Here is a 24,956-nt window from a genome sequence, read left to right as displayed (position 1 = left end):
ACCAGGGTGTGAGTGGGCGTTAAGGCGTCTGGGAAGGGATCTCAAAACTGGATTATAGATGGCAGAGAGTTGGTGTCGTAAACCACCGCCCTCTGTTCAAAGATGGTCGCTCACAGTGGACATAGATGGCTTCTTTCACTCCTCTTTCAAACCATCTGTCCTCTCTGTCCAAAATGTGAACACTGGCATCCTCGAAAGAGTGTCCTTTATCCTTAAGATGCAGATGGACAGCTGAATCTTGTCCTGTGGAGGTGGCTCTTCTGTGTTGTGCCATGCGCTTGTGAAGTGGCTGTTTGGTCTCTCCAATGTAGAGGTCTGGGCATTCCTCGCTGCACTGTACGGCACACACCACATTGTTAAGTCTGTGTTTTGGCGTTTTGTCTTTCAGGGGGTCCTTTTGTCCCTCTGTGGGGGGATACTCCCACTAGGTTTATATCTGGGACTCTCCACCATTTGACCTTAGAACTGAAGAAGCCTCTTGGATGAGAGGTGAAACGTCTTCAAGTAACTTAAAGAAGTCCAGACGCTTTTCGTTGCAAGCTCCTTTGACTACGATGACCTGGATGACTGAGAACCTTCACAGACATGGGCATGAATGGTTGCCGGGGAAAGCAGGTCACTGGAGTTTATTGATGACTGCTCATCAATGACTGCTCTGCTCACAGCTCATCCTGCTGCAGTCAGGATGAGCTGTGAAGTGTTCAGGGCTGTACTCTCTGATCGGACAGAGCTTCACAGAACAGAGGAATAATGACCCAAATAAACTGCAAAAGCAACCCAAGTCTGAACCCAACAGAGCAGCTTTGCAGGTGTTAAACAAAAACAGAGACCCAGAAACAGGCCTGCAGAGGATCTCAAGATGTCTACGGGTTCTAGACTTCAGGAAATCACTGACTGCAATAGATTTTCAAGTATTAAAAGCAGTCCTTGTACTTAAAATGATGTCAGACTAGCCAGTTAGTTTTGAGAAAATGTAGGACTTTGTATAAAAACCTCTGTAATTCCTAAAAAAATGATGCAGTACTTTTGTTAAGCACCTTGAATTACAGCTGCAGAAAGTCTGCACTTAAGTCATAAACATCTTGAATGTTTGATTTGAGATCCTCTGTGGTGGTGTACAGAGGCAAAACTACAAAAGCTCTGTCATTGTACAAGTACTTGTGGACCTGACGGCAGCTGTCAAGAAAAACAGGAACAATATAATTTCCAGAAAAACAAAACAGATGGCATTGTTATTTTTTTAGACACTGGATTGTGCAATCGGTTGTTAGACGTATGGGTAAAAATTAAAATACTCTCAGGTATACTGGCACAAAAATGGAAGTGAGCTTCGGCTGATCCCATTAATAGAACTTCCAAATAGAAAAAATTCAAAGCAGCTAAAGGCTGCTTAAAGAGCTTGGTCCAAACAGTCTGTGCATGCCAATTAGCATCCTTTATCAGACACTGCATATTCAGCTTTGTGACCCTTTCTGTCTGCTGCTTGTGCTGCCACAACTTTCCTCTGACACATTACATTAATCTGTTTATTTAGACCGCCTGTAAATGGAGATCATTTGCCATTTTTGAAGCATTGTTAGTCATCTCATTTTGCTCTGGAAGCTTCTATCAAAGGGCTCATTTTCAGGCCTCTTTCATGTCAAACAGATGCTGCTAATTGGCATTCATTCATCCTCTCTGCAGTATTTGTTAGTGTCCTTAAGTTGCTTTGGAGCTCATGACCTCCATCGAGTGTTTTCCACTGATTTTGTCAACCCCCTCCTCAGCATAAAGTACTCTCACAGCCACGTTAAATGAGTTAACAGTTTAAATCACAGGACGGCACAAACGCAGAATGTATGTCTAAAAGATAAAATAAAGAAATAAAATGACAACACAGCGTTCAAACTGCATAAGACTGAAGCATGCACCAGAGGACTTTGTTGTATTTGCTATGATACACTGAACATAAAACACATTCAGAGCCACCGCGACGTCGCTTTCTGGTTCGTGGACTTTGGCTGTACAAGATGTTAGCCAATGAGCACAGACTAGCTATTCCCCCTTCTGACTCTAATAATGATAATAATAATAATAATAATAATTTACAAAATTATCTTGATGCTTTGTTCAAACTAGAACTGAGACCATAAACTCATCAGAAAAGTGTTTTCTGAGCTCAGAACAAGAAAGCTGTGAAGTGCTGGAAGTCGGAGGTTGACAGTTTTGTGGAGCTCAGCTATTTCAAGCTGAACATCACCAAGAAGACTTAGAGTTTATAAAGACTTTAGGAAGCAGGATGCTTCCTTCTGCCCTGCCATCCTCAGGGGAACAGAATTCTGAGGTGGATGATGAACACTGTGGCTCAGACAGTTCAGATATATGAACCTACCAATTGGAAGGTTGGTAGACCGATCTCTGACAGAAGCTACGCAAGAACCGTTCGGTTTACGGTTCACACAGAAAGCACACTGGACCGTGCAGAATGACAGACGTCTGTAGGACCACACTGTCTATGTTCTATCACGATGTGGTGGTGAGTGTGGTCTTCTATGTGGAGTTGTGCTTGAGCAGTAGGGTGAAAACAGCTGATGCCAAGAAAATGATTGGGAAGGCTGGTGTCAGTTCTGGAAGAGGAACTGGTGGAGATGTCTAAGAGGAGGTCACTGAAGATACTCAGCATCGTGGACATCCAGGCCGTGCGCGCCTCACCGATTGGTCACCACAGCAGTGAAAGGCTCAGTGCTGCACGACTGAGCACGGCAGGAGATCCTTTCCAGCTGTGGCTGTTAGACTGTATGACTCCTCTCTGTTCAACCACTTAAAACACTTTAAAAATCTGCACATGCACATCAGCACTCTGATATCATACTCCATCCATCTGTTCTTTACCAGATGGGAGGATTAGCACTATGGTATTCTCTACAATTTATTCCCTGTTATTGTGTTTGCCAACAGCATTATTGTTAGAATTAGAATGCCACTTTGTGTCTGTTTGCACTATTGTACACACTGATATTTATATTCCTCCAACCACAGGAGTCGCCCCCTGCTGGTCATGCAGGTTTAAGGCACTTCTGAAATGGCTACGCCCATCTGTTCAAACCCACAGATATCACTGTTAAAAAAATGACTCTCCAGCATTAAATATCACGTTTCCATCCCGTTAAAGAAACAGTTTTGGTTCCTACAGACTGGATTGTACAGACTAACCATGCAAAAAGTGCTTCAGTTTCTGTAGGTGTAATGTCAGTATTTTATTCATCTCAGCATCCAACGGAAAAATGGCGGGAGCCAAACTGCTGATGCCGCGGCTTCAGTACTGCTTTATTGGATGTGTCCATCTTTTGTTTACAGTCTATGGTTTTGCTTACATTACTTCGTCCCAAAATAAAGAAAAAACACGCGTGAGGACATTCGCACAGCAGCGAGCATATCCAGCTTTGATACTGATATAATTTCAAAATAAGACATTTTAGGATTATTTTAACTTGAACCCTGGAGATGCATCACTAACTGAGAGCAACAGAGACACTGCCTAGGTTCCTACTGTGTTTATCCTACGCTCACGTCTCTGCTATTTCATTAGTTTTCATTGATTAATAAAGCTGTGGTGATGAGTGACAATCAGCAGCACAAGACACCGTCCGGAGCCCGAGGATCAAATTCAAATCTTCCCCATCATTACCTTCAGCCCATCAACCGCGAAGCACTTTCTTCTGCTGAATGACTTCCTCCGCCCGCTGCCCCGTGATAAGAGAAGTTCCCTCTTGTGTGTTCAGATAAAGCTGAAAGTTGTTGAGTGCTGGCCCCGAGCTGAACACAACTCATATCGGGCTTTCAGCTGTAATTGCTGCACGGCTTCCTGTTTGGGGATTTGATATCATCTTTAATTGAAACATCACCCTTCACAGCTACATGGAGGCAATTTTCAGAAGTGTGGGCTTTCACCTTGGAGCCCTTTTGGGGGGCATGAAGGTATTAAAAGCTGATCCGCGCTTTTGTTTGAAGAAGAAAAGAAACCCTGAATCTGTGAGCCTCCCCTCCAGCAGCTGTAACACCACGCGTGGTTATCAAGTCCTGCGTCTAACTCGCAAGGTGTATCACAACTTCAACGTGGACTGATTTACTTAAGCCCTCTAAGTCTATCTGTACTTTCTGCTCAAGGCAGCTCGGGTCAGACAACCCTGCCCCGTCTCAGGCTCAGATTAAATCTACATCTCATTTTCAGAGGTTCTTTGCCCCGGCTGTTGTTGAGCTTCCCACTTTGGGCCCTGACTGTGTTGAGCTGGTACACAGAGGTCTCTCACGTCTACTCCAGACCAACAACACTTCGATTCTCAGCACAATAAAACTGATAAAGAGTTCGGCGGGGTGCGGTATCTGAGCTCTGCGAGCATGAACCGAATCTCTGAGGATATTAAATCTGAACTCATCACTTCTTTACCTCCAAAGCCGAGGACAGGGAAGAGATGGGGGTGAATCTCACAGAGGGGAAAAGAAAATGATTAAGAATAAGGCCACAGTCACAAGCAGGACCACAGGAAATACAGGCCATCTGGGTATGCTTAAAATACTGACTGGTTACAATTTACATTTACTTGAAAAAAAAAAAGGCAAGAAAAAGTAATTAACAGAATCAATTTAAAATCAACTTTTGTTCTCGTGCTTTAGCAAATCCTCTGTTATTTGCACTTTTCATGAGTTATCAAATCAAAGCTGCATCAAAAACACATTTCAAAACCTGAAATCCTTTTTAACACCTTTTTTAAAAATATAAATCTTTTAACAAAACACATCTGTCGCAATTTCTCTTCTCGCAGTTCCGCCATGGAGGTTGATTTACTGTGTGGCTTCAAATGGGTGTTGGGCAATTAATCACAGTTTAATTTGAGCTACGAGCGATGACCTCCAACAATTAGGAAAACAAGATCATTGGCATAAACAAGCACTTTGTTGCACTCGTTTTTATTTGGAAGCTCCCATTTTTTTGTTGTGCGTGTTATTAATGAAGCCATTTCCTTTACAGATGTGCAATAAAAACCAGCATCACTCACAGAAAACACATCACACTTTTTTTTTTAAACAACCATCTTCAGGAAAAATGGCATCATTTTTTAATTTGATGGCAGTGAGATATGTTAAAGTGTGTAGCATCTCCGCGTTTTTTACTAACAGCCTATAAACAGCTTCCTGACTGTAAATCATGAGCTGGAGTTTAATGTACAGTATGGGAGCAGATCAAAGCTTCAAAATAAAATCAAAAAATAAAATCAAAGCGTCAGCCTTCAGAATAAAATCAAACCTGACACAAAAAGCTTTCTGTTCTAAAATCTAAAATTAAATGCCGTTAATGTCCCAATTATTATTATTATTTAAAAAAGAAAAAAGAAAAAGAAGAAATACAAATAAAATGACACCTCCAACGAAGACGTTGTCCTAAAACCTGAACTGACTTTTAAAATGTGCCGAGCTGAGTTTTTCGCAGATGTGCTGCCAGCTTTGTGTTTCTGTGAGCTGTGAACCTTTCGGGATGGTGAGGAGAGAGACATGTAGTCCCCGAGTTTGCCCTGAAGGCAGCACGCCTTCCTGCAGTGTTGCGTTGCGCGCACTGTGCCTAAGAGGAGTTTCTGCCTCAGAGGATAAAAACATGCAGAAAAGACAACGTGACAGCGGGAAGAGCACCGACCTCGGATCGATTCTACGTCCGGTCAAAGGCACAGAGGGAAGAACAGGCGTCATACCTGCTTCATCCACGAGTGGCTTTTTCCCACAGGTGAGCTGGCATTTGTGGGGAGGGTTAGCAAAGAATTTCAGACGGTTTGTTTTCCTGATGCACTCTCCTGCTTGTATTACTGATGAAATCTGCAGGTCTGTGTAACCGAAACGAAGCTCTACCTGAAATCGTGTTCTCGGAGCACACCGGGCCAAAACAAACCTGACGAGCTCCTTAATTATGGAAAAGATTAGCACATTATTTTGGTTAGCAACTGTGTGTTACCTGACAAATATCATGCAGTGATCCTTCCAAGATGAGGGTCCCCTAATCACAACCTAATCACAGTCTGGCCAAAGGCGTATCACCTTTGCTTGATCCTGACCCAACAGTGGGCGGTTTGGGTGCGTTTGATTTACAACACAAGACAGTATGAGAGGTTTATTGTGGAGATAAAGACAGAAAGCTCACCTTCAGCTGTTTTGTCACTTTTTAAACTCACTTTGTTTTCCTTCTGTCCAACTTTTAAACTCGCTTTTAAATAATTCACAAACCTTGCTCTCACACCGTTGAACCCTTGTTATTTTCCCGCAGACTCGTCTGAAAAACATCCTTGTTTGTTGTAAAAGACGATGAGTCACTGCCTCCTTTTTGTCTCGCCCTCTCTCTCTGGTTAAATTTTTCCGTGTTTTTCGGAGATTTCGTGACATTTTGTTCTTATTTGCAGTCTCGGTGTCACCTGTAAAGGCGCTGCATGTTTTTTGCCATTTAAATAGGACAAAGAGGACGTAGTGATAACAGATGTGTGAACCGCGCTGAAGGGGAGATTATAAAATAGTCACACAGAAGTTTGTTTCTTATCAACAGCTGTGGACAGAAGGACAGATTTTTTTTTAAATAACTAAACAATCAGCCGTCTTTGGACGTCAGACCTACGCACTGCTGTTTGAGGCACAGTTTATGGGAAAATCTCAAACCTCAGGCACACAGACAGTGCCAGAACATTAACTTTTACTAACAGAGAGCTAATGTGACACTTGTACTGTGAGGTTTTTGTTGGTGAAGAAAGAAAACTGTCCAAAAACCATAACCATTGTAATAATGTGCTGCCATTTATGAACTGCACAGTTTTCAGGCCCCTGTTCTGTGGAACCAGCTTCCAGTTTTGATTCAGGAGACAGACACTATCTCTACCTTTAAGATTAGGCTTAAAGACTAAAGCGTATAGTTAGGGCTGGATCAGGTGGCCTTGAATCCTCCCTTAATTACGCTTCATTAGTTATTATTCATCTCTGTCTCTCATCCACAGCATGTCTTTGTCACAACTTCCTCCCTCACTGCAGATGGCCCCGCCCCTCCCCAAGTCTGGATCTGTCGGAGGTTTCTTCCTGTTAAAAGGGAGTTTTTCCTCCCCACTGTTGCCAAGTGCTTGTTCATAGCAGGTCATCTGATTCTTGGGGTTTCCTTTCTATTATTGTAGAGTCTTGCCTTACAATACAAAGTGTCTTGAGGAGACTGTTAAGTCTATTAACGTTCAAACGCCAGAACAACGAGGCCCTGACATGTTTTGCTTCTTCAAAAAGACAGAATAGACAGGAAGTGAAATGACCTCACCTCCTTCCAGGTGCAAACATTAAAATCACAGTGTGCAGGAAACACTGACCAGAGCACTGCAGCTGGGAGAGGATCTGAGCTCCTTCAAACTGGTGACTGACCATCTTCAGGTTCGGCTTAATGCAGCGAATAAAACTGGAGCCCTAGAGGAGGAGGAGTTGGGGGGTAAAGAAACCAGAGCAGAGAAGATGAAACAAGTTATTACACCAACAGCATGATCCACAACCTACATCACAAATTCATGACATTCATCATATCGGGCTCAGGACGTGATGCACGGCGTCGAGGGGGAGGGGAGGTGGGGACTACGAGATGTACGGACAGGACGGCTCGCAACATCAATCATGAAAACAAAAGAGGAGCAAACACTGACCGTGCTGCGGAGCTTGTCCAGGAGAATATTCAGCTGGGTCTGCGGGAGACAGAGGAGGGAGACGCATCATCACTTTTATTCAAACAAACTGAGAAAACCTCAAGAGACAGGCAGACACACAATCGCCCGACATCCATCATGTGACTGCAAAACTGGGTACGGGTTATTCCACATCACATCCCAATATTTTCCCAGTCATAGGCCGTAAGAATGCACGAGGAGTCGGTTCAAAGTTGCTCCTTTTTAATCATTTTTCCAGCATTTCTGAGCCCTCATAGCTTCACGAGGACAGGAGATCCACGTTACATGTTCAGAGACTATAAACACGTTCAAGTCCTGCTACAAACTTCATTGTTAAAGCCAAAGTCTGGTTTCTCTAGTGAACATCACTATCATGTGATGTATCACACTGCTACTGTGGATGTTGATCTGCTTTCTGATAATTGACTAAAGAAAGCGTCACAAAGTGCTTTTACTTCAAATTTCAGGGGTTACATGACCATGTGGGATAGGAGGTTGCAAAGTTTTAGCGTGACAGTCACATCAGCCTAGGGGTGGGCGATATAAACGATATACGATAGAAACGATATAAATTTGGCCAACGATAGAGATTTTGACTATACCGCTCTATCGCGACAGCGCATGTTGATGATGTCATCAAGGTGCGCCTGTTTTGGTCGAAAGCATCGCAGCGGCTAAAACCATTATCATCTGCAAATTATGCCGAGCGACAGTCATAGCAAAGAGATGAAGCACTTTTGAAATATGGGGAAAGCCAAAAACTGCGCTTCCTCCACTTCTGTAACATTGATTCATTAATGTTGAATTCTCTCGCAGCTGTTCTATTCCCATGTTGTTGCAGTATATTAATAACTAACCTGAGTATTGTGGATGAAGTATATTAATAACTAACCTGAGTATTGTGGATGAATAATCTTAGTTGTTCTCCTGACTGAAGTTTGGCCCGTGTATAGCATCCTGCTATGCGATTGCATTTGTCCCTGACCACCAGAATCCCTCAAGTTAACTTTTAACGAGTGGAAAAAAAGTTAGTGTTCATCCTCCAGCTTCACTGTGCTAATGTTATGCTAACATAGCTGTGTCGCTAGCAATCACATAGCACAACATTATATATCAGGTAGTACAACTTCAGTAACCCTGCAAACGCCACTGCTGTTTAGTTTTCCGTCTTCATTTATGTTGGAAATGGTAGCAGAGCTGTATGTTTTAATTCGTTTCAAAAATCTCTCAGTCAGAACATGGTATGAAATGTTTAGGTGGAAACTAGCGAGCTAACTTCCTGTTAACTTCTAACTCCGTTAAATTTAATAAATTCTGTTTTCATGGATGCATGGATGTTAAACTTAATTGTTGCACCTGATAAAGCAGCAACGCTGATGATTTTATTAAAGATGAAATAATTTAGACCGTTTTTAACTCTTAGTGTTCGTTTGACTTTGGGACCTGAGGGGACAGACGGAGTTTTGGACCCAGATTACTCCACAAAGCTCCTCACTACGGCAGCCATAATGCTTTGACGATCCATCAAGCAGTGCGGCTTACCAAAGTTGTACTAAAACATTTTTTAACAGATTTCTGCACGCCAAAATCGGTTCGAGGTCAGTAAGCACAACCAGAATTCATACATAAGGCACACTCTCGATTTTTGAGAATATTAAAGGAATTTAAGTGTGCCTTATAGTGTGGAAAATACGTTATACAGAAGAAAAGAATATATCGCGATATATATCGTTACCGGACATGCTTCAAATTATATCGCGATATGAATTTTAGGCCATATCGCCCAGCCCTACATCAGACCTTCAGTCCATAATTGGCTGGTTTAGGTGGGATGTACTGCCTGAACCTGCACCTTCCTCTGAAAGCTAGCAGCTGTGCATCCGCACAGAGACGAGTGCCGAGGAGATCAGATTTGGCTAACTGGGCTGCAAACAACATACAAAAATCCCTGAAAGCAGCACATTTGTCCATCTGCAGACTGCTGATGCTGTTAGGGATAAAATGATTAAATAAAGTTGTTTTTTATGATTTTTACACATCGCTGTGCGCATTAAAGAGTTGGCACTCCGTGTAATGAAGGTCAGAAGCTTCATTCAGCGCTATGACTGAATTGAATTATCGTGATTGACATGTAGAAGTTCTGAGGGTTTTGCAAAACATGCTTACACATCATGCTGGTTAAAAGTCAGGAGGATATTTTCTGAGACTACGGAGTCCGAACAGAATGTCCCAAACTTAGATAATAAGTAGAATTGGTAGAATGACATTTACAGTCAAAGCTAGGCAGGGAGGCATCTTTTCTCTGTTTTTCCAGGAAGAGGAGCAGATACAAGGTAAAATCGTGATTGGAGAGAGAAGAAGATTCGCAGGGAGACGGCAGGACCGCGCTGTCTGCAGGCAGCGCTTCTGATACGGAAGCAAAACCTTTGTAAATCTACATTATCAGCATATTTGTACTAAGGCTGCCACGATTAGTCGACTAGTCACAATTACGTCGACTATCAAAATCGTCGACGACTGATTTAATAGTCGACGCGTCATTTGAAGCTTTGTAAGATCACAAAAGACGCAGGAATAAGTAGGATTTAAGAGTGTAATAACGGACTGAAACAGAAGTTGGCAGCACTGCATGTACAAGGATGCCAGCTGCCGTTAAACCCCGAAGAAGAAGAAGTAGCTCTGTCCCAGAATTCATAGCGCAGTCCAGCTCAGTTTTCAACAATGGCGGCAGCTAGTTAGTTTTAATATTACTCTTATTATTCTTTCTAGGTCACAAAATAAACGTTTAACATATTTTCAGGCGAGAATGTAGCTGTATAGACCTCAAATATCTGCTCAGTTTATCAAGACACCACATATTTTCAAAAGCGCTCTGACGTTTTCGGAGACGTCTGTTACCCACCAGCTCGATAGCTAGCCGGGGGCAAGGCTCACTAGAGCCTTTGAGAACACCAGACTCCCGGCAAATCGTTTTCAAACCCACTGCCATCTTTCGCTACTCAGGTTAACCATATATAAGTCACTTAGATAACTTAAAAATGTTATTGTTTGGCTTTTTTTAGTATTTTATTTGTTCCTGAGTAAATCGGTTTGGCTGCGATTAAAGTTATAGTTTTTACACAGCTGAATAAACGTCAAGCAGACAACTGATTATCAGAAGTGTGAGATGCTCGAGAACATACTCCGGTGTCCCGTTATATTTTAGATAGCAAGGTGTTTATTAAACTTCACCAAAACAATCTGCAAATTTCATTAAACTTTAATAAACTATCATCTTGTTTTTATTTTTAGTTAGCACATACCTTAAACACTTAAAGTTGTAAGCTAATGATAGTTATATAAGAGCAGATGCATGCTGGTGCAATAAGCTGTACGTTTTACGTTCAATGGATGCATGATCTGATTAGTCGACTAATCGCAAAAATAATCGGTGAGATGAGAGATAGCCTTTATTTGTCAGTTGCAGGTCTTTTGCCCACAACCGAGATGACAGACCTTGCCGACCGTACATACAATACACAAACATCACATTGGGGAGACAGGTCAGGCTAGGTAGCGAGGAAAAAAAACATTGAAATGTGTAACACAAAAGGATAATACAGGAATGCACAGATATCAACACACCATAGCACAATAAACACAGACAAGCAACATGGGAAAGAGTTCCAGTGTGTACATCTGATCTGGGACCGCTGCAATCTTTCGACTGCGCCTCCAACTGACCCGATGTCCACATCAGAGGGGAGGTAAGCGTTGGAGGTGGCGTTGGATCCGGGGTAGGGAGGGTGATGCGTCAGTGAGTGCTTATCAGTATCAGTATATGTATGTGTGTGCGTGTCGATAGTTCAGCTGAGACAGTGTCCTTCGCCCTGCCAGGCTAAGTAAACAGTCTTCCAGCCAACCCAGGTGGCCTTGCATGTGCCAGCATGTCAACTTGCTTGACTAGTTGACTATCAAAATAATCATTTGTGGCAGCCCTAATTTGTACCCAGTAAGCTGCTGGGTGCAGTTTCTGATCAGGTTTCTGCATTTTCTTTAAAAAAATGTTTGTTCCAAACAATGGTCAGAGTTACAAATCAGCACAGAAATGGATTCAGAGAGGGGAAACTTCTCACTAATGCTTGCATTATTAAAGCTTCTTGTAGCTTTTCTTGATGTGACTGTGGACACGAGGAGCATCTGTGAATGTGAACATATGCAAATGTGAATGATGTATACTGATTAGGGGGTATAATGGAAGACAGATGAGTGCACAGTGAAGCCAAGCAAACAGCGACAGATTGTAAAGGATGGCCGCTAACGGCAATTAACACCACAACAACGTCCTTGTTTGTCCACTAATGTGTTTGGCGGACACACAACGGCCAATCCAGGCTCGCGATGACGCCCTCGGCTGATGTGGCAAACACTGTCATATACGAGCAGGAAGCTGTCTCGAAAACTCAATTTTTTCCTCACGCTTTCACAAACTGAGCACCACAATAACTACAGAAGAAGAAGCTCTGCAGGCTCGTGAGCCTGACCAGAGAAGCAGTGCAGGGCTGAGGAAGAGCACCAGATATTTATTTTTAAGCATTTTTAAGGTCATGTGATGCGGATGAGGACACATGACGAGGACAGGTAGGGTCAGAGTTTAGTGAAAGCATGGACCCATCTTGCCTTGTATCCACTGTTCAGACTGACGGTGATGCGATGGTGCAGGGATAGTTTCTTGACCCTTCATTATTTAAAACCCAACGCCTTTTTCTGAGACCCTGCTGGTTAAGTTTCAGAAGCGTTGTATTAAAAATGCTTAAAAATTATTTTGTCAAACTTTCTAAAAAAGCAACTGCAGCAGCTGTGCAAATTACGTTTAAGGCTGATTGAAAAATCATCAGTTCTGCAGGTTTTGGTGATATAATTAAGTAATGACAAGCTGCAGTGATGAAAAAACTAACTCACCATGTCTCCCTTAAAGCCACGGCACAGGTAAGGTGAAAAAAGGCACGACAGCTTGAAAGCCTTTCCCTCCATCTGCTTACTGTAATTGTTTGTGGAATTAACACAGTCATATACTTGAAGATGCTCTAATAAAATGATGGACTTGGCCTTCGCCTCATCCATTTTCTCGTGAGAGGACATATGCGAGTGTGTTACGGCTTACATAACTCCCTTTTATCTGCAGCAGCCTACATGTGCTGACGAAAAGCAGCTGCGCGGAACAAAAAGCAGAAGAATGCACGGCCGGCCGGCCTCCGCTCCATTTAAAGGTTTAAATGTCTGTAAAGCGTTTATGATGTTATTTACATCTGCTCTCTCAGTCATGCTCATGCAAACAGACAAACAGCCGCTAATGCAACCTGACCCGGTCAGGTCTGCTGCTGCACGATGACTTTGTAATTCATAACAGAGGAGCATGCAGATGATTCGGAGGCAGGCAGGTGAATTATCAGCCATGTCTGGATGAGCCTTTGGAGCAGGACACCTTTGTTATGATGTATTTGGTCACTGAAGTGGGGCAAAGCCACGGTGTCTGGTTATAATGAAAACCTGCACGGATCACAATCTCCCTTCATCGCTGCAGCTCCAGGAAGCAGCGTCTCCATCACCTCCACCGTCTCGGATTTATCACTGCTCATTTTCCCCACCCCGCTCGCCTCTGCACCCACGGCTCGCCTCCCGTCTGGGTCCTCCGGTACACCTTTTGAACCGTAATCATAGCTCGAATAGAGAGGGCTCAGGAAGGGGAGGAGGAGGAGAAGCGCCGGGATGAGGAAACACAGAACACACTAACACACGTAATAACGACTAAATCCAGTCTGTACGGAGTCGAGTTAAACCCTCTCGAACGACAGTGGGATGTTTTCGCTGGTGCAGCGGCAGACAAACATGACTTGTTCTTTGTTTTCCTGAAAGCATCAGTTTAGTTGATCTTCCATGCTGGACATTCACGGTTTTCAAACATTCTCCTCGTGCGTCACAGAAACAGTGCGGCCTGAGGCACATCCCCAAATCCAAAAGCAATAAACCCACAGGAAACACTGACCTTCATCGGACAGTTTCAGCTGGTCAGCTGACCTCACCTGGCTGACAATATAATGACAGTATATTTATCCTCACATACTTTTAAATTCGCTGCTGTTCTGTGACTCATTATTGTGGGAACTTTCCACATAGCCTCGTGATGGAGAGCCACTTTTCCTAAAAAGTACTCAGCTGGACAGAAAACCAGTGGACCAATCCTGAAGAGTACTGGCCCAATTCAGTCAGCAGACTATGATTAAAAACACTTACTGCGAGGATGACTACAAATAAGAAGAGATGCCTGAGCCTACCAGGAATAACACCTGAAGCTGTTTTCTGACATATTTTATGCCTACTTACAAAACATAATGACTGGATGTGCAGCAGAAATCAGTGATTCGGTCTCTTTCTATGCAGCTACTCTTGGAAAAACCTGGAAACTGTTCTACTGGTTGTCAAACCATGTCTATGTTCATCTACACTGAGGTGTGAAAACTCGGCATTAAAGGTCGGGGGAAAGTTTTCAAACGTCGTCTCCATGGGGTAAAGCATTAATATTGTAAAAAAGGGTCTACTTCATCCCAAACTATGATTGTTTTATAAACTTAAACAGGAAGTGGAAATCCAACTTAAGATCAGTCTCATGCAAGACTCCTTACTCCTTACAAGGCTCATTGTAATGGCCGGCAGGTTCTTTGGTACAGACTGTACTTCATAATAATTCTTCATCACTTGAACCGGCACCACTTTTGAATAACTTATTAAGAATTTAGACAAACAGCTGCTGCTCAAATCCAAAGTATCCAGCCGACTCCACACCTCCCGTCTTATTGCTTTGTCATTAAACAACAAGAAAACCGGCCACAGTGAACTCGTCCCTGTGCTCTTCAAAGCTAGAGCACTAAAATTCACTGATCATAACATTTTATTACCGAAAGTAGAAGCTGTTAGTTCCACAGGGCTCTCAACTAGGCCCAATACTTTTCTCATTATACAGTAGGGCAAAAAAGTATTTAGTCAGCCACCGATTGTGCAAGTTCTCCCACTTAAAATGATGACAGAGGTCAGTAATTTGCACCAGAGGTACACTTCAACTGTGAGAGACAGAATGTGAAAAAAAAATCCATGAATTCACATGGTAGGATTTGTAAAGAATTTATTCGTAAATCAGGGTGGAAAATAAGTATTTGGTCAATAACAAAAATACAACTCAATACTTTGTAACATAACCTTTGTTGGCAATAACAGAGGTCAAACGTTTACTATAGGTCTTTACCAGGTTTGCACACACAGTAGCTGGTATTTTGGCCCATTCCTCCATGCAGATCTTCTCAAGAGCAGTGATGTTTTGGGGCTGTTGCCGAGCAACACGGACTTTCAACTCCCGCCACAGATTTTCTATGGGGTTGAGGTCTGGAGACTGGCTAGGCCACTCCAGGACTTTCAAATGCTTCTTACGGAGCCACTCCTTTGTTGCCCGGGCGGTGTGTTTTGGATCATTGTCATGTTGGAAGACCCAGCCTCGTTTCATCTTCAAAGTTCTCACTGATGGAAGGAGGTTTTGGCTCAAAATCTCACGATACTTGGCCCCATTCATTCTGTCCTTAACACGGATCAGTCGTCCTGTCCCCTTGGCAGAAAAACAGCCCCATAGCATGATGTTTCCACCCCCATGCTTCACAGTAGGTATGGTGTTCTTGGGATGCAACTCAGTATTCTTCCTCCAAACACGACGAGTTGAGTTTATACCAAAAAGTTCTACTTTGGTTTCATCTGACCACATGACATTCTCCCAATCCTCTGCTGTATCATCCATGTGCTCTCTGGCAAACTTCAGACGGGCCTGGACATGCACTGGCTTCAGCAGCGGAACACGTCTGGCACTGTGGGATTTGATTCCCTGCCGTTGTAGTGTGTTACTGATGGTGACCTTTGTTACTTTGGTCCCAGCTCTCTGCAGGTCATTCACCAGGTCCCCCCGTGTGGTTCTGGGATCTTTGCTCACCGTTCTCATGATCATTTTGACCCCACGGGATGAGATCTTGCGTGGAGCCCCAGATCGAGGGAGATTATCAGTGGTCTTGTATGTCTTCCATTTTCTGATGATTGCTCCCACAGTTGATTTTTTCACACCAAGCTGCTTGCCTATTGTAGATTCACTCTTCCCAGTCTGGTGCAGGTCTACAATTCTTTTCCTGGTGTCCTTCGAAAGCTCTTTGGTCTTGGCCATGGCGGAGTTTGGAGTCTGACTGGTTGAGGCTGTGGACAGGTGTCTTTTATACAGATGATGAGGTCAAACAGGTGCCATTCATACAGGTAACGAGTGGGGGACAGAAAAGCTTCTTACAGAAGACGTTACAGGTCTGTGAGAGCCAGGGATTTTCCTTGTTTGAGGTGACCAAATACTTATTTTCCACCCTGATTTACGAATAAATTCTTTACAAATCCTACCATGTGAATTCATGGATTTTTTTTCACATTCTGTCTCTCACAGTTGAAGTGTACCTCTGGTGCAAATTACTGACCTCTGTCATCATTTTAAGTGGGGGAACTTGCACAATCGGTGGCTGACTAAATACTTTTTTGCCCCACTGTACATACATTCTTTGCTATGCAGATGACACGCAGTTTTACGAATCTGTGAAGAAGGATGACACAAATCATTGAAATAAACTACAGACATAAAGGCCTCAATCCGCTGTAATTTTCTACTTCTAAATTCAGAAAACAAATGATGTTTATTCTGCTTGGCCCTAAAAATGGCATTACACTGACCTCCAGCAACACCGGGTGTGATTTCTGACAAGGACATGTCTATTAGCTTACAAATTAAATAACTAAGAACACCTTATTCAGCTAATGCTGAAAAACTATTTTATGCATTTATTACTTTGAGGCCGAACTATTGCATTTCATTATCAGTCTATTCTGAAAGCTGCCAAATGTAAATTAAACAGTGCAAACGACTCCAGACCTCCTTTCTCCTTAATTTGTCAGGAAATGGAAAGAAACGAGGCCCCTCGTGGAAATGAAACTCTTATCAGTCAATTGTCCAATTAATTTTAAGCCTGGAAAAAATGCAGGGCGAGGTTAAAAATGGCCTCCAGTAAACACTTTTTCCCTCCTGCTGTTGTTTCAGACTTTTGCAACATAGGCCTGTTATGAACGTTGGAGGACCTGTTGATATAAATCACTGTCACTGTACACATGAAAATTTATTTATTGCGTTCCCACGTCTTCAATTAAAAAAAATAAAATAAACAAATCCGTTAACTGTTTGTACTGGACACCTCGCTGCTCTCTGGCTTTGACCCTGTTAAATACACCTGCCCATCACTACCTCAGGTTATTTTTTCTCCATTAAATATATATATTTATATATTTTAGGAGGGATAATTGAGTGGAGCCAGGCGCTGTGGTTTTTGGCTCACCTTGCCTTTGGTTAGGTGACACATTAGAGCGCACATCAAGGTGAGAGGCTGAGCTGGATGAGTCATTTTTATTCAGGAGAATAAAAATCCTCCGTTTATAACTCCAGGTGACAGCAAAGACGTTGCTATCTCTGCGCTCAGGGTGAAAGAGAGACGCTCATCTGACTGTTTTTAGGTGAAAAATTATGTTCTTTATGAAGATTTCATACATTTACTTTGACTCTTTGTACCTACGGGACCTCGGAGGTGAGCCTGGGCGCTGTCGGCTTTATTATAACAATCAGTCAGACATGTATATAATGAGGCAGACTAAACATTTAGGAACTATTCTGCTTAAGGGACTAGAGTAGAGTAGCTTTGCATGATTCACAGTTATCATCATCGTTATTTATGTTAAACTAGGCCTCTGCGCAGCCCCTCAGATTATCCCCTCTCTCTAACAAAAAAAGCCAGACGATGATTTTAAAGCATTTAATTACCTTAAATTTTAAAATGACATTTTAAGACTTTTTAAGGATGAGTGGGAACCCTTGAATGAGCCTGCTGGCCTCTGGATTTGTGTATATCATACACATATTCTCATCATCGCTTCATCGAGCGATGATGAGAATTTGCAGCTCAAACTCTGAAGCTCACGCTGTGCCCACTTAAGGTTGGGGATGAGTTCAGCTGGTAAGAAATAAGGGGAGCAGATTGTAGGATGAAAGTGGAGGGCGAGGAGAACAGCCGAGGTGAAAAGAGTGATTTCACATTGTTTGGGCATCTGACCAGAAACACCTCCCAGGTGAGGTGAGGTGCTTCGGGCATGTACACCTGGGAGAAGTCCACGGGGCAGGCCCAGGAGATGCTGGAGAGAACACACTGAGGGTATTCTGTCAGCCCTAAAGGGCTTATTCGAGCAACCTGTACTCTCACACCAAAATCTGAAGAGTCTTCAAATTAGGCCAGAGTTTTCCCAGCTCAACCAGTTAGGAGCTCCTTTTAGCCTCAGGGTGTTTTGTGTAAGCTGACAGAGGCCTGCATTTTTGATAGCTACATAACAGGTTTGCAACATTGCTTGTATCAGATCATCCTAAACTAAACATACAACAAGCATTTAGTAAAAAAGAAGTGTGAGTATGAACTGGCCCAAAGCGCCGCCTGAGCAGACTGGACAATGAGCCGGGATCTGAGGGGATGAAGTCTGGAGCACATCTTTAATTCAAGCCATTAATGAGGTGTAGCAGCTCTTTCGTCAGGACGTCTTCATCAGAGTCAGACGAGCCAGTGGTGGCAAAGACTTTTAATTAGCCTCAGCCTGTTTAACAGCTACATCTCCACAGAGCAGTACATGTCCTGGTGGTCATAAATATCTACAAGTATTTGTATCACACATCGCATCTTGGATTGGATCTTTCTTTTTTGCTGCTCACCTTAAACTTGTTGCCGACGCTGATGAAGCTGAGTTTTCCGGCCTTCTGCTTCACGTCTTTGCTGTTGTTGGAGTTCTCGAACAGCTCGCGGACGAAGCGATCCTTGGACTCGCTGACGAGACACTCCAGAGACATGTGCAGGGCGTCGTTGTTCTTCTCCACAAACTTGGTCTGAAGGAGAAACATTTCAGCGTGAACGGGGCGCTCGGTTCGAGTCTCTTCTTTTTGTTCCCGTTTCTGATACGCCTGCTTAACTGCAGAAGGAAAAATCTCTACACGATTTTATGACTTGAATCTCTCCGCAGCTACGCTCTGTATGTTTTTAACACTCATCTCAATGATGGCACGCTTTCATGTTAAAAGTTGAGTTTTCTGCAGTCGAGTGATCAGAGAAAAGAAATGATTCATTTTGAAGACGCCGCAGTGTGTTCTGGTGACGCACCGTCTCGTAGCACACGGCTCCTGCAAAGTGCCTGATGATAAATCCTTCATCGTCCCTCACGTTCCTGTGGACGGTCAGCTTAGACTTCCTGGGTACCTGCAGGACACACACACATGCACCTGATCACGGGTGGAAACACACACACACTAAAACTCTGCAGACTCAGCAGAGTTCATGCATGCTTCCCATTTACGATGGAAAACTAATTCCCAGTCCTGCCAATCACTCGCTGCTGGGAAGATTAAGATTTGATGCCAGTAATTTAACCATCAGTGAGATCACGTCCCTCTGAGGCTCCACGTCACTCCACTGAAACTCAAAACTTCAAGTCAATATCAAAAGTTCCCATTTTTTGTGTTTATCAATATCATCAATATTATCCAAATTATCAATAAAAGCTTTAAAAATTAAGGAGCCATGGTAGAAGGTGAAGCTCCTTGTTGATAAGTTATTGTTTAATACTGCAGATAAAGTGCTCCTCGGCTAATAATCTTTAGTGGTGATAAATATCAGAGCAGTGAGTCCATCATCTCGTGTTCAGGCTGTAGTGCCACCACCTTTAAATGCAGTTGGTGATATCAGCTGTTCTGCTCTGCAGCATCACTGAACCCTGCGTGCAGGCACAGATAACAGATTTTCACCTGCTGCAGGTCTTCAGACCCAGGTGGAAAGTCTAAACATTTACTCATCGAAACATGTCAATGCGAGAACGAGCAGCTAGTCTTTGTCTTATAAAGTTTTTTGGCTGCTGTTTGGACAGAAGCAACAATTTCAGGACTCAGTTTGGCGACAGCCATTTTCACATTTACATATAAAGAATTAATTGTTGGGACACAACGTGAGGTGAACCACTTGGGATTTCTATTAATTTTAATAGTTCTTTTAGCAGCTGGTAAATTTACAAAGCCGAAAACGAAACTAGAACTTCCTTTACCTGAGAGATAGAGGGAGGGAAAAAAAGCACTTTTTCCAGCTCTGCGTGTAATCTGTAGTCTCTCAGGTTTAATATCAGCCCACCCTGAATGCTGCCCAAGAGGCCAAAACAGGGAAAATAAGGTCTAAATAGGCCTTGCAGCAGATTATTTGGAGGAATGGGGTAAAACAAGGAGACTCAGACAAACATATAAATCAGCTCCTCTCATAAGTTTTTTCTAAGTCTAAAGATTAAGCTGAAATGATTCAGAGAGAATCTCCTGAGTAAATCAAACAGTCCCATAAAAGCCTCGCGTTAAAAGTGGCATGCTTCCCTGACTTTCCTTCCTTTGTGCGGTCACTTACAGTCAGGCGGAAGTGGTCCTTGTGTTTGTTGTGAACGGTGTCAGTAAAGTGCTGGTCACTGGGTTGAGGTAGACGGTTCTCTTCGTCCAGGATGTCCAGGATGCCGACCACCTTCGCCTCCACCAGGTCTGCGGGGAAAACCGTGACAAGCATGAGAAAAATAAACGCTGCGTGTCCTCTTAATGAAGCTGCGGCGGATCACCCCGAGGCTGACGGGCTACGCGACTGATTGAATCACGGAGGGTGCGATGTAGGCAAATTCAAATTAAAGTTTAATCGAATGGGAAGAGGCGTGGAGATTGTAACAGTTTCTCCTTGACCTGATCTGACTTGAAAGGTGATGGGGACCTAATTTACCAAATCATAATTATTATTATTATTGCATTAGTGCAGTTTAGTTCTCTCGGATGGTGCAGAAGTGATTTTTATTTTATTATTTAACATCAAATCTTTCTCACTATTAAAAGTCATTGACCCATTTTAAAGAGAAGAGCCACGGCTCAATTTAAGGACGTAATGAGCTTCAAGCTCCTGATGACGGAGACTGGGACACCCGAGGACTCACTGCTTACTTCCTGTTTTGTGCTGTGCACCAACTTTTGCTCCTTTCTCCTACAAAAGTATCAAAATCTAACGTGATGGAAGTTTGATGGATTTTTATTTCTGCAAGGTCCTGACATGGAAATGTTAAGTAAAAACCAGTTTCTCTGCATATTTAAGTCAAAAACAGTTGTAAGTATAAAAATAAATGATTAAGTCTCGTCGTTGGCGAAGCCCTCTGTGTGACTTTGAGAGATCAAAGCTGTGAGTTTGACAAAGACAGATTCTTTTTGTGAACCACTTTTGTTCAGTGATGGAGACAGATGGATTCCTTTACTCAAGAAGCTGAAATGTCTACAAGAACCTAAAAAACAACTATTTAGGAAGCTCATTTTTAACTTTTAACAGCTCCTCTAGTGGAGATAAGAAGCTGGAGAAAGCAGCTTCCCTTTAAATGTTCTGAATTTGCTACAGATCCTACTTTCAAAATGTTATTTTAAAGATTATTTTAACAGAAAGAAGAAAATAAAGGAAGAAGGTGAGGTCTGCAGTGACCGACAACACGCCTGTGAAGGAAAAGCTGTCAGTGCTGAACAAACACCCAGCAAACTGACAGAAAACTGAGGCGCAGGGGAGGAAGTTTACGTGGGATGACTGACTGATTCAGAGGATGACGTGGGGGATTGTTTAGAAGATATGATTACCTACCTACGTGAGCTTTAGCAGTCTTTTTCAGTAATGTTTCCTGACAGGAACTGACATGCTGCACAGTAGAGGCTCTTTGATGGAGACTCCTACTCACAAACTATTCAGCAAATGAAGGTCAGCAGAGCTTCGAGCAGCAAAAACCTCGGGAGGCATCCCGTCATCTGCCCCTCCATTGCTCAATCCGTCCACCTTCTCTCCATCACAGGAGACAACCAGCAACAAACGAAAGGGCGCATGGCTGCACGAGTTAATAAAACCTGAATGAAGTGAAAGTAACGCTTCGAACAAACTTCTGTGACGTTAAAGAACTTTTTAATAGTTCCCACTCCTCCTCCTCCTGTTTGTTTCCATCTCCGCCTTGTTCTGTGTGCAGTCACGTGGCTGCTGCTTGTACAAATGTAATTCTCTGCTACATCAACTGTGATTTTTACGTCCCCTGAACAAAGAGGAGCTTCTCCTTTTATAACACGCAACGGGAATCCAAACCAGCAAACAAACAACCGCGTTTCGGTAATCTACGAGCCAGCGAGCACAGCCAGCCTCCCGCCTCCCAGCAGCTCGCTCTGCTGTAGTTAAACATCTCATACTGAAAGCACAGAAAGCATCATTAACCACCTTCCCCTTAGATTGCCCTGTCAAATCAGTCTCCCTCCATGTTTATAAACTATTAAGACACATTTCAGTCAGGACAGGAGTTTACAGGCTTGGGGGCTTCGTCGTTCGTCCTCTTTGTGGTCTTTTATGCGGCACCGAGGCTCGGAGGTCAAAGTGAAGAGAGGCAGCTCTCCTAAAACTGAGGATGATGAGCACTGAGGTGGATAATGAGCAGCTTTTACAGGACACTCTTAGATATAGGGCCAACATATAAATACAAAGCTCTTTTTCTTTCGTATACAATAAAATTTCATGAGGCCTAGCTCTCCTTTAATACGGCACACTGCAAATAAACTATTTCATTTTTAGGCGACACCTTAGTGTTTGAACTAGAGCTGTCTTTTTCAGTCTGATGTACCCAGTCGACATCAACACATCCCCATAGACTGTATAATAACGACGGGCACAGCCATCTTTGAAGCAGTGCTATTTTTGCATGGGAGTTAGCTAACCCCCCTCAATTAATCAGAACCTAATTAGTTCTGATTGGATCTCGTCTCCCCGAAAGGTTTTCATCTCATTTTGTTCGTTGACAAAGTTTCAGTACGTCATGGTTTTTGTCCTCGTGCATTAGATTTTATTTAGCTATTGTGTTTTTGCCTGAAAGAAATTACTGTTGATGAAACCTATGATGAAAATCAATGAAATGAACACTGTCTGGAAGTCAGCTATTTAGTTTGGACTGCAGATTCTGAACTCTAAGGATTTTAGGCATTGATGTGTTGGCTCCTGAAATGACCACATTTAAATCAGAGTGAGGTTATCGCTTGGTTAGCGAGATGCATTCATAAACTGTATTGGACGCAGCACACAAAGATTCCCCCAATATCCACAGAGACTGTAAACGTGCTTATTTCAGCCTTATAGTTGGACATTTCAATGTTAGAGTCTAATGGGGAATTATTCACTTCAGCCTCGAGGTTGCTTCTCGCAATAAAGTGCTGCACAAAGTGTTAAAACTCAGCCAGCATTCGGTCTCAGAGCACTTACTCTCAGGAAGAGATTTTAACGGGTTTATTACACTTTATTTGTGTGAGATGAAATTTTATAGTAACAGCTCGAGAAGTGAAAACAGCTGGATGAGTCTGTGTTTCCTTAGGAATATTAAAAAAATATAGCTTTAAATATTAATATAATAAACCACACAAAAGATAAGATGTAGCACTGATCAGAGGATCAGAAGGAAATCTTTCTTTGTGAACTAAAACAACAAACTCTCCACGTTAACGCCAAAACTTTGTGTGAAAGCCGCAGGCGGGATTTTTAAAGATTCATTACTCTGCGTGCGCTGAAGGTTTAGTATCAAACCATCAGCTCTTTAACTCTTGCACTGGTTGTTCCAGAGCAGAAACGGGGGGAAGCTGATCAAATCCCCTCCACACATTCATGCACCATCTAGATATTTAAAGAGGAATTTGAACTGCTTTTTGCACCTTTGTGGGGTATCTGAGGTGCACAGTTGGAGTAGGGAATTGTTCACATTATGCTCTATGCACTAATAAAAAGAGTGGTGTAAAAGAGAACAAATATCAAACCCCTCTGCAGAGAATTTCATCGGCACAGAGGACTGACTGCAGCTGCTCTGAATGCACAATCACGCGAGCTGAGCGAGGAGTGGCGTCTTCATACCTATGCAGTCCTGATTGTCGACGTAGTGAACCTCGTTGACTCCCAGCCCCTCCCGCTGGTACAGCTCTTGCTCCTGGAATGCAACAGAGAAATTTCTAATGAGAAATCATAACGGTATTCACGGCATGCCCGGTGTTCGTCTAACGAGGGCAGGGACGGCTCGGAGGTTCTGCCTGGGGGGCATTCAAGCTCTCTAACAAGTGGCGCTTAGGCTAGGCTTTCTGCTAGTACACTTTCATGCAAAAATGAGCATCTAAAGGTGATGGGACTTTTCATGCTGCAGACAGATGTTTGGGCAAACGAGGAGTTTTAAAGGTAAGAAACAGACAGCCGCTGTTAGAACACGGTTGAGGGAAAGTCAAACACAATCCACTGTTTAATGTGGCCCTTCTCTGAGGTCTGCGGTTTACAGACAGAGCAGATGATTCAATTACGGCACTGATCCAAAACTCTGGATTCTGCGAGTGAACTATGATTACACAACAGTCTGACAGAGAAACCTCAGGGTCTTCAACTAAACAGCATTTCTTTTGCTGGAAACAGCTCCCGACGACAATAAACCCATTAAGGAGGCTGTGGCTTTCCAAGGTCAGCAAACGCTTTGTGTTGGCGGAGGTCTGAGCGCTTGAGTTCCTTCTCCTTTATTATAAGAAGACCTTCAAAGAGAGCGTTGTTATTTTCCCAAACAGAAACGCAGCGTTTCACAGACTTGGACGCCATCAGTCTCCGTGCCACCTGTTGCTAATGACTGTTTGGGTGCTGATAGAAGTGGCAAGTGAAGAGTTTCATCTGAACTTGAGAGGATGTCAAGTGAAAGAAAAGAAACAACTTCTGTTCCAAGAAGAAGTTTACTAAAATCAGCACGAAACTTCCCACCTTTCAATTCTGAGCTTTGTTAGTAGCGCAGACAACACACTGGTCTGCTGTGGCGAGACGAGCCTTAAGGCCGGTCCTTCTACAAAGTGTGTTCACAAAAGTTCAGGACTTTTGTCGATGACTCAAAAATGACAAATCAACTTTAAGGATCTCCTAACTTTCAAGGAGAGCTGTCAAATCTGTCATAGTGGGCCGTGCTGATAATGGGCCAGAAAAAACATCATAAGATGGTCTTAAACAAGGACCACCAGTCCTCTTCAGCAGATCGTCTTCCCTTAAA

General features: G+C 43.0%; 1 protein-coding gene across 5 annotated transcripts in view; it reads right to left on the bottom strand.

Moving 5' to 3' along the window:
- The window catches only part of LOC146502145 (unconventional myosin-VI), a 154,823-nt gene that overhangs the window by 59,182 nt on the left and 70,685 nt on the right, over positions 1-24,956 (bottom strand). For all 5 annotated transcript variants that reach the window (XM_085133606.1, XM_085133608.1, XM_085133609.1 and 2 more), the window contains exons 15-20: positions 23,801-23,873; positions 20,270-20,397; positions 18,992-19,087; positions 18,550-18,720; positions 7,683-7,721; positions 7,359-7,452 (exon numbers count right to left, since the gene is read on the bottom strand). In XM_085133606.1, coding sequence (XP_084989732.1) covers positions 7,359-7,452; positions 7,683-7,721; positions 18,550-18,720; positions 18,992-19,087; positions 20,270-20,397; positions 23,801-23,873 — 601 coding nt within the window. The remainder of the gene's footprint in view (positions 1-7,358; positions 7,453-7,682; positions 7,722-18,549; positions 18,721-18,991; positions 19,088-20,269; positions 20,398-23,800; positions 23,874-24,956) is intronic.

Source organism: Neolamprologus multifasciatus, chromosome 15, assembly GCF_963576455.1.
Source record: "Neolamprologus multifasciatus chromosome 15, fNeoMul1.2, whole genome shotgun sequence".
Classification (NCBI taxonomy): domain Eukaryota; kingdom Metazoa; phylum Chordata; class Actinopteri; order Cichliformes; family Cichlidae; genus Neolamprologus; species Neolamprologus multifasciatus.
The sequence above is the reverse complement of the archived record's forward strand: the minus strand, read 5'-3'. Positions and strand labels throughout refer to the sequence as shown.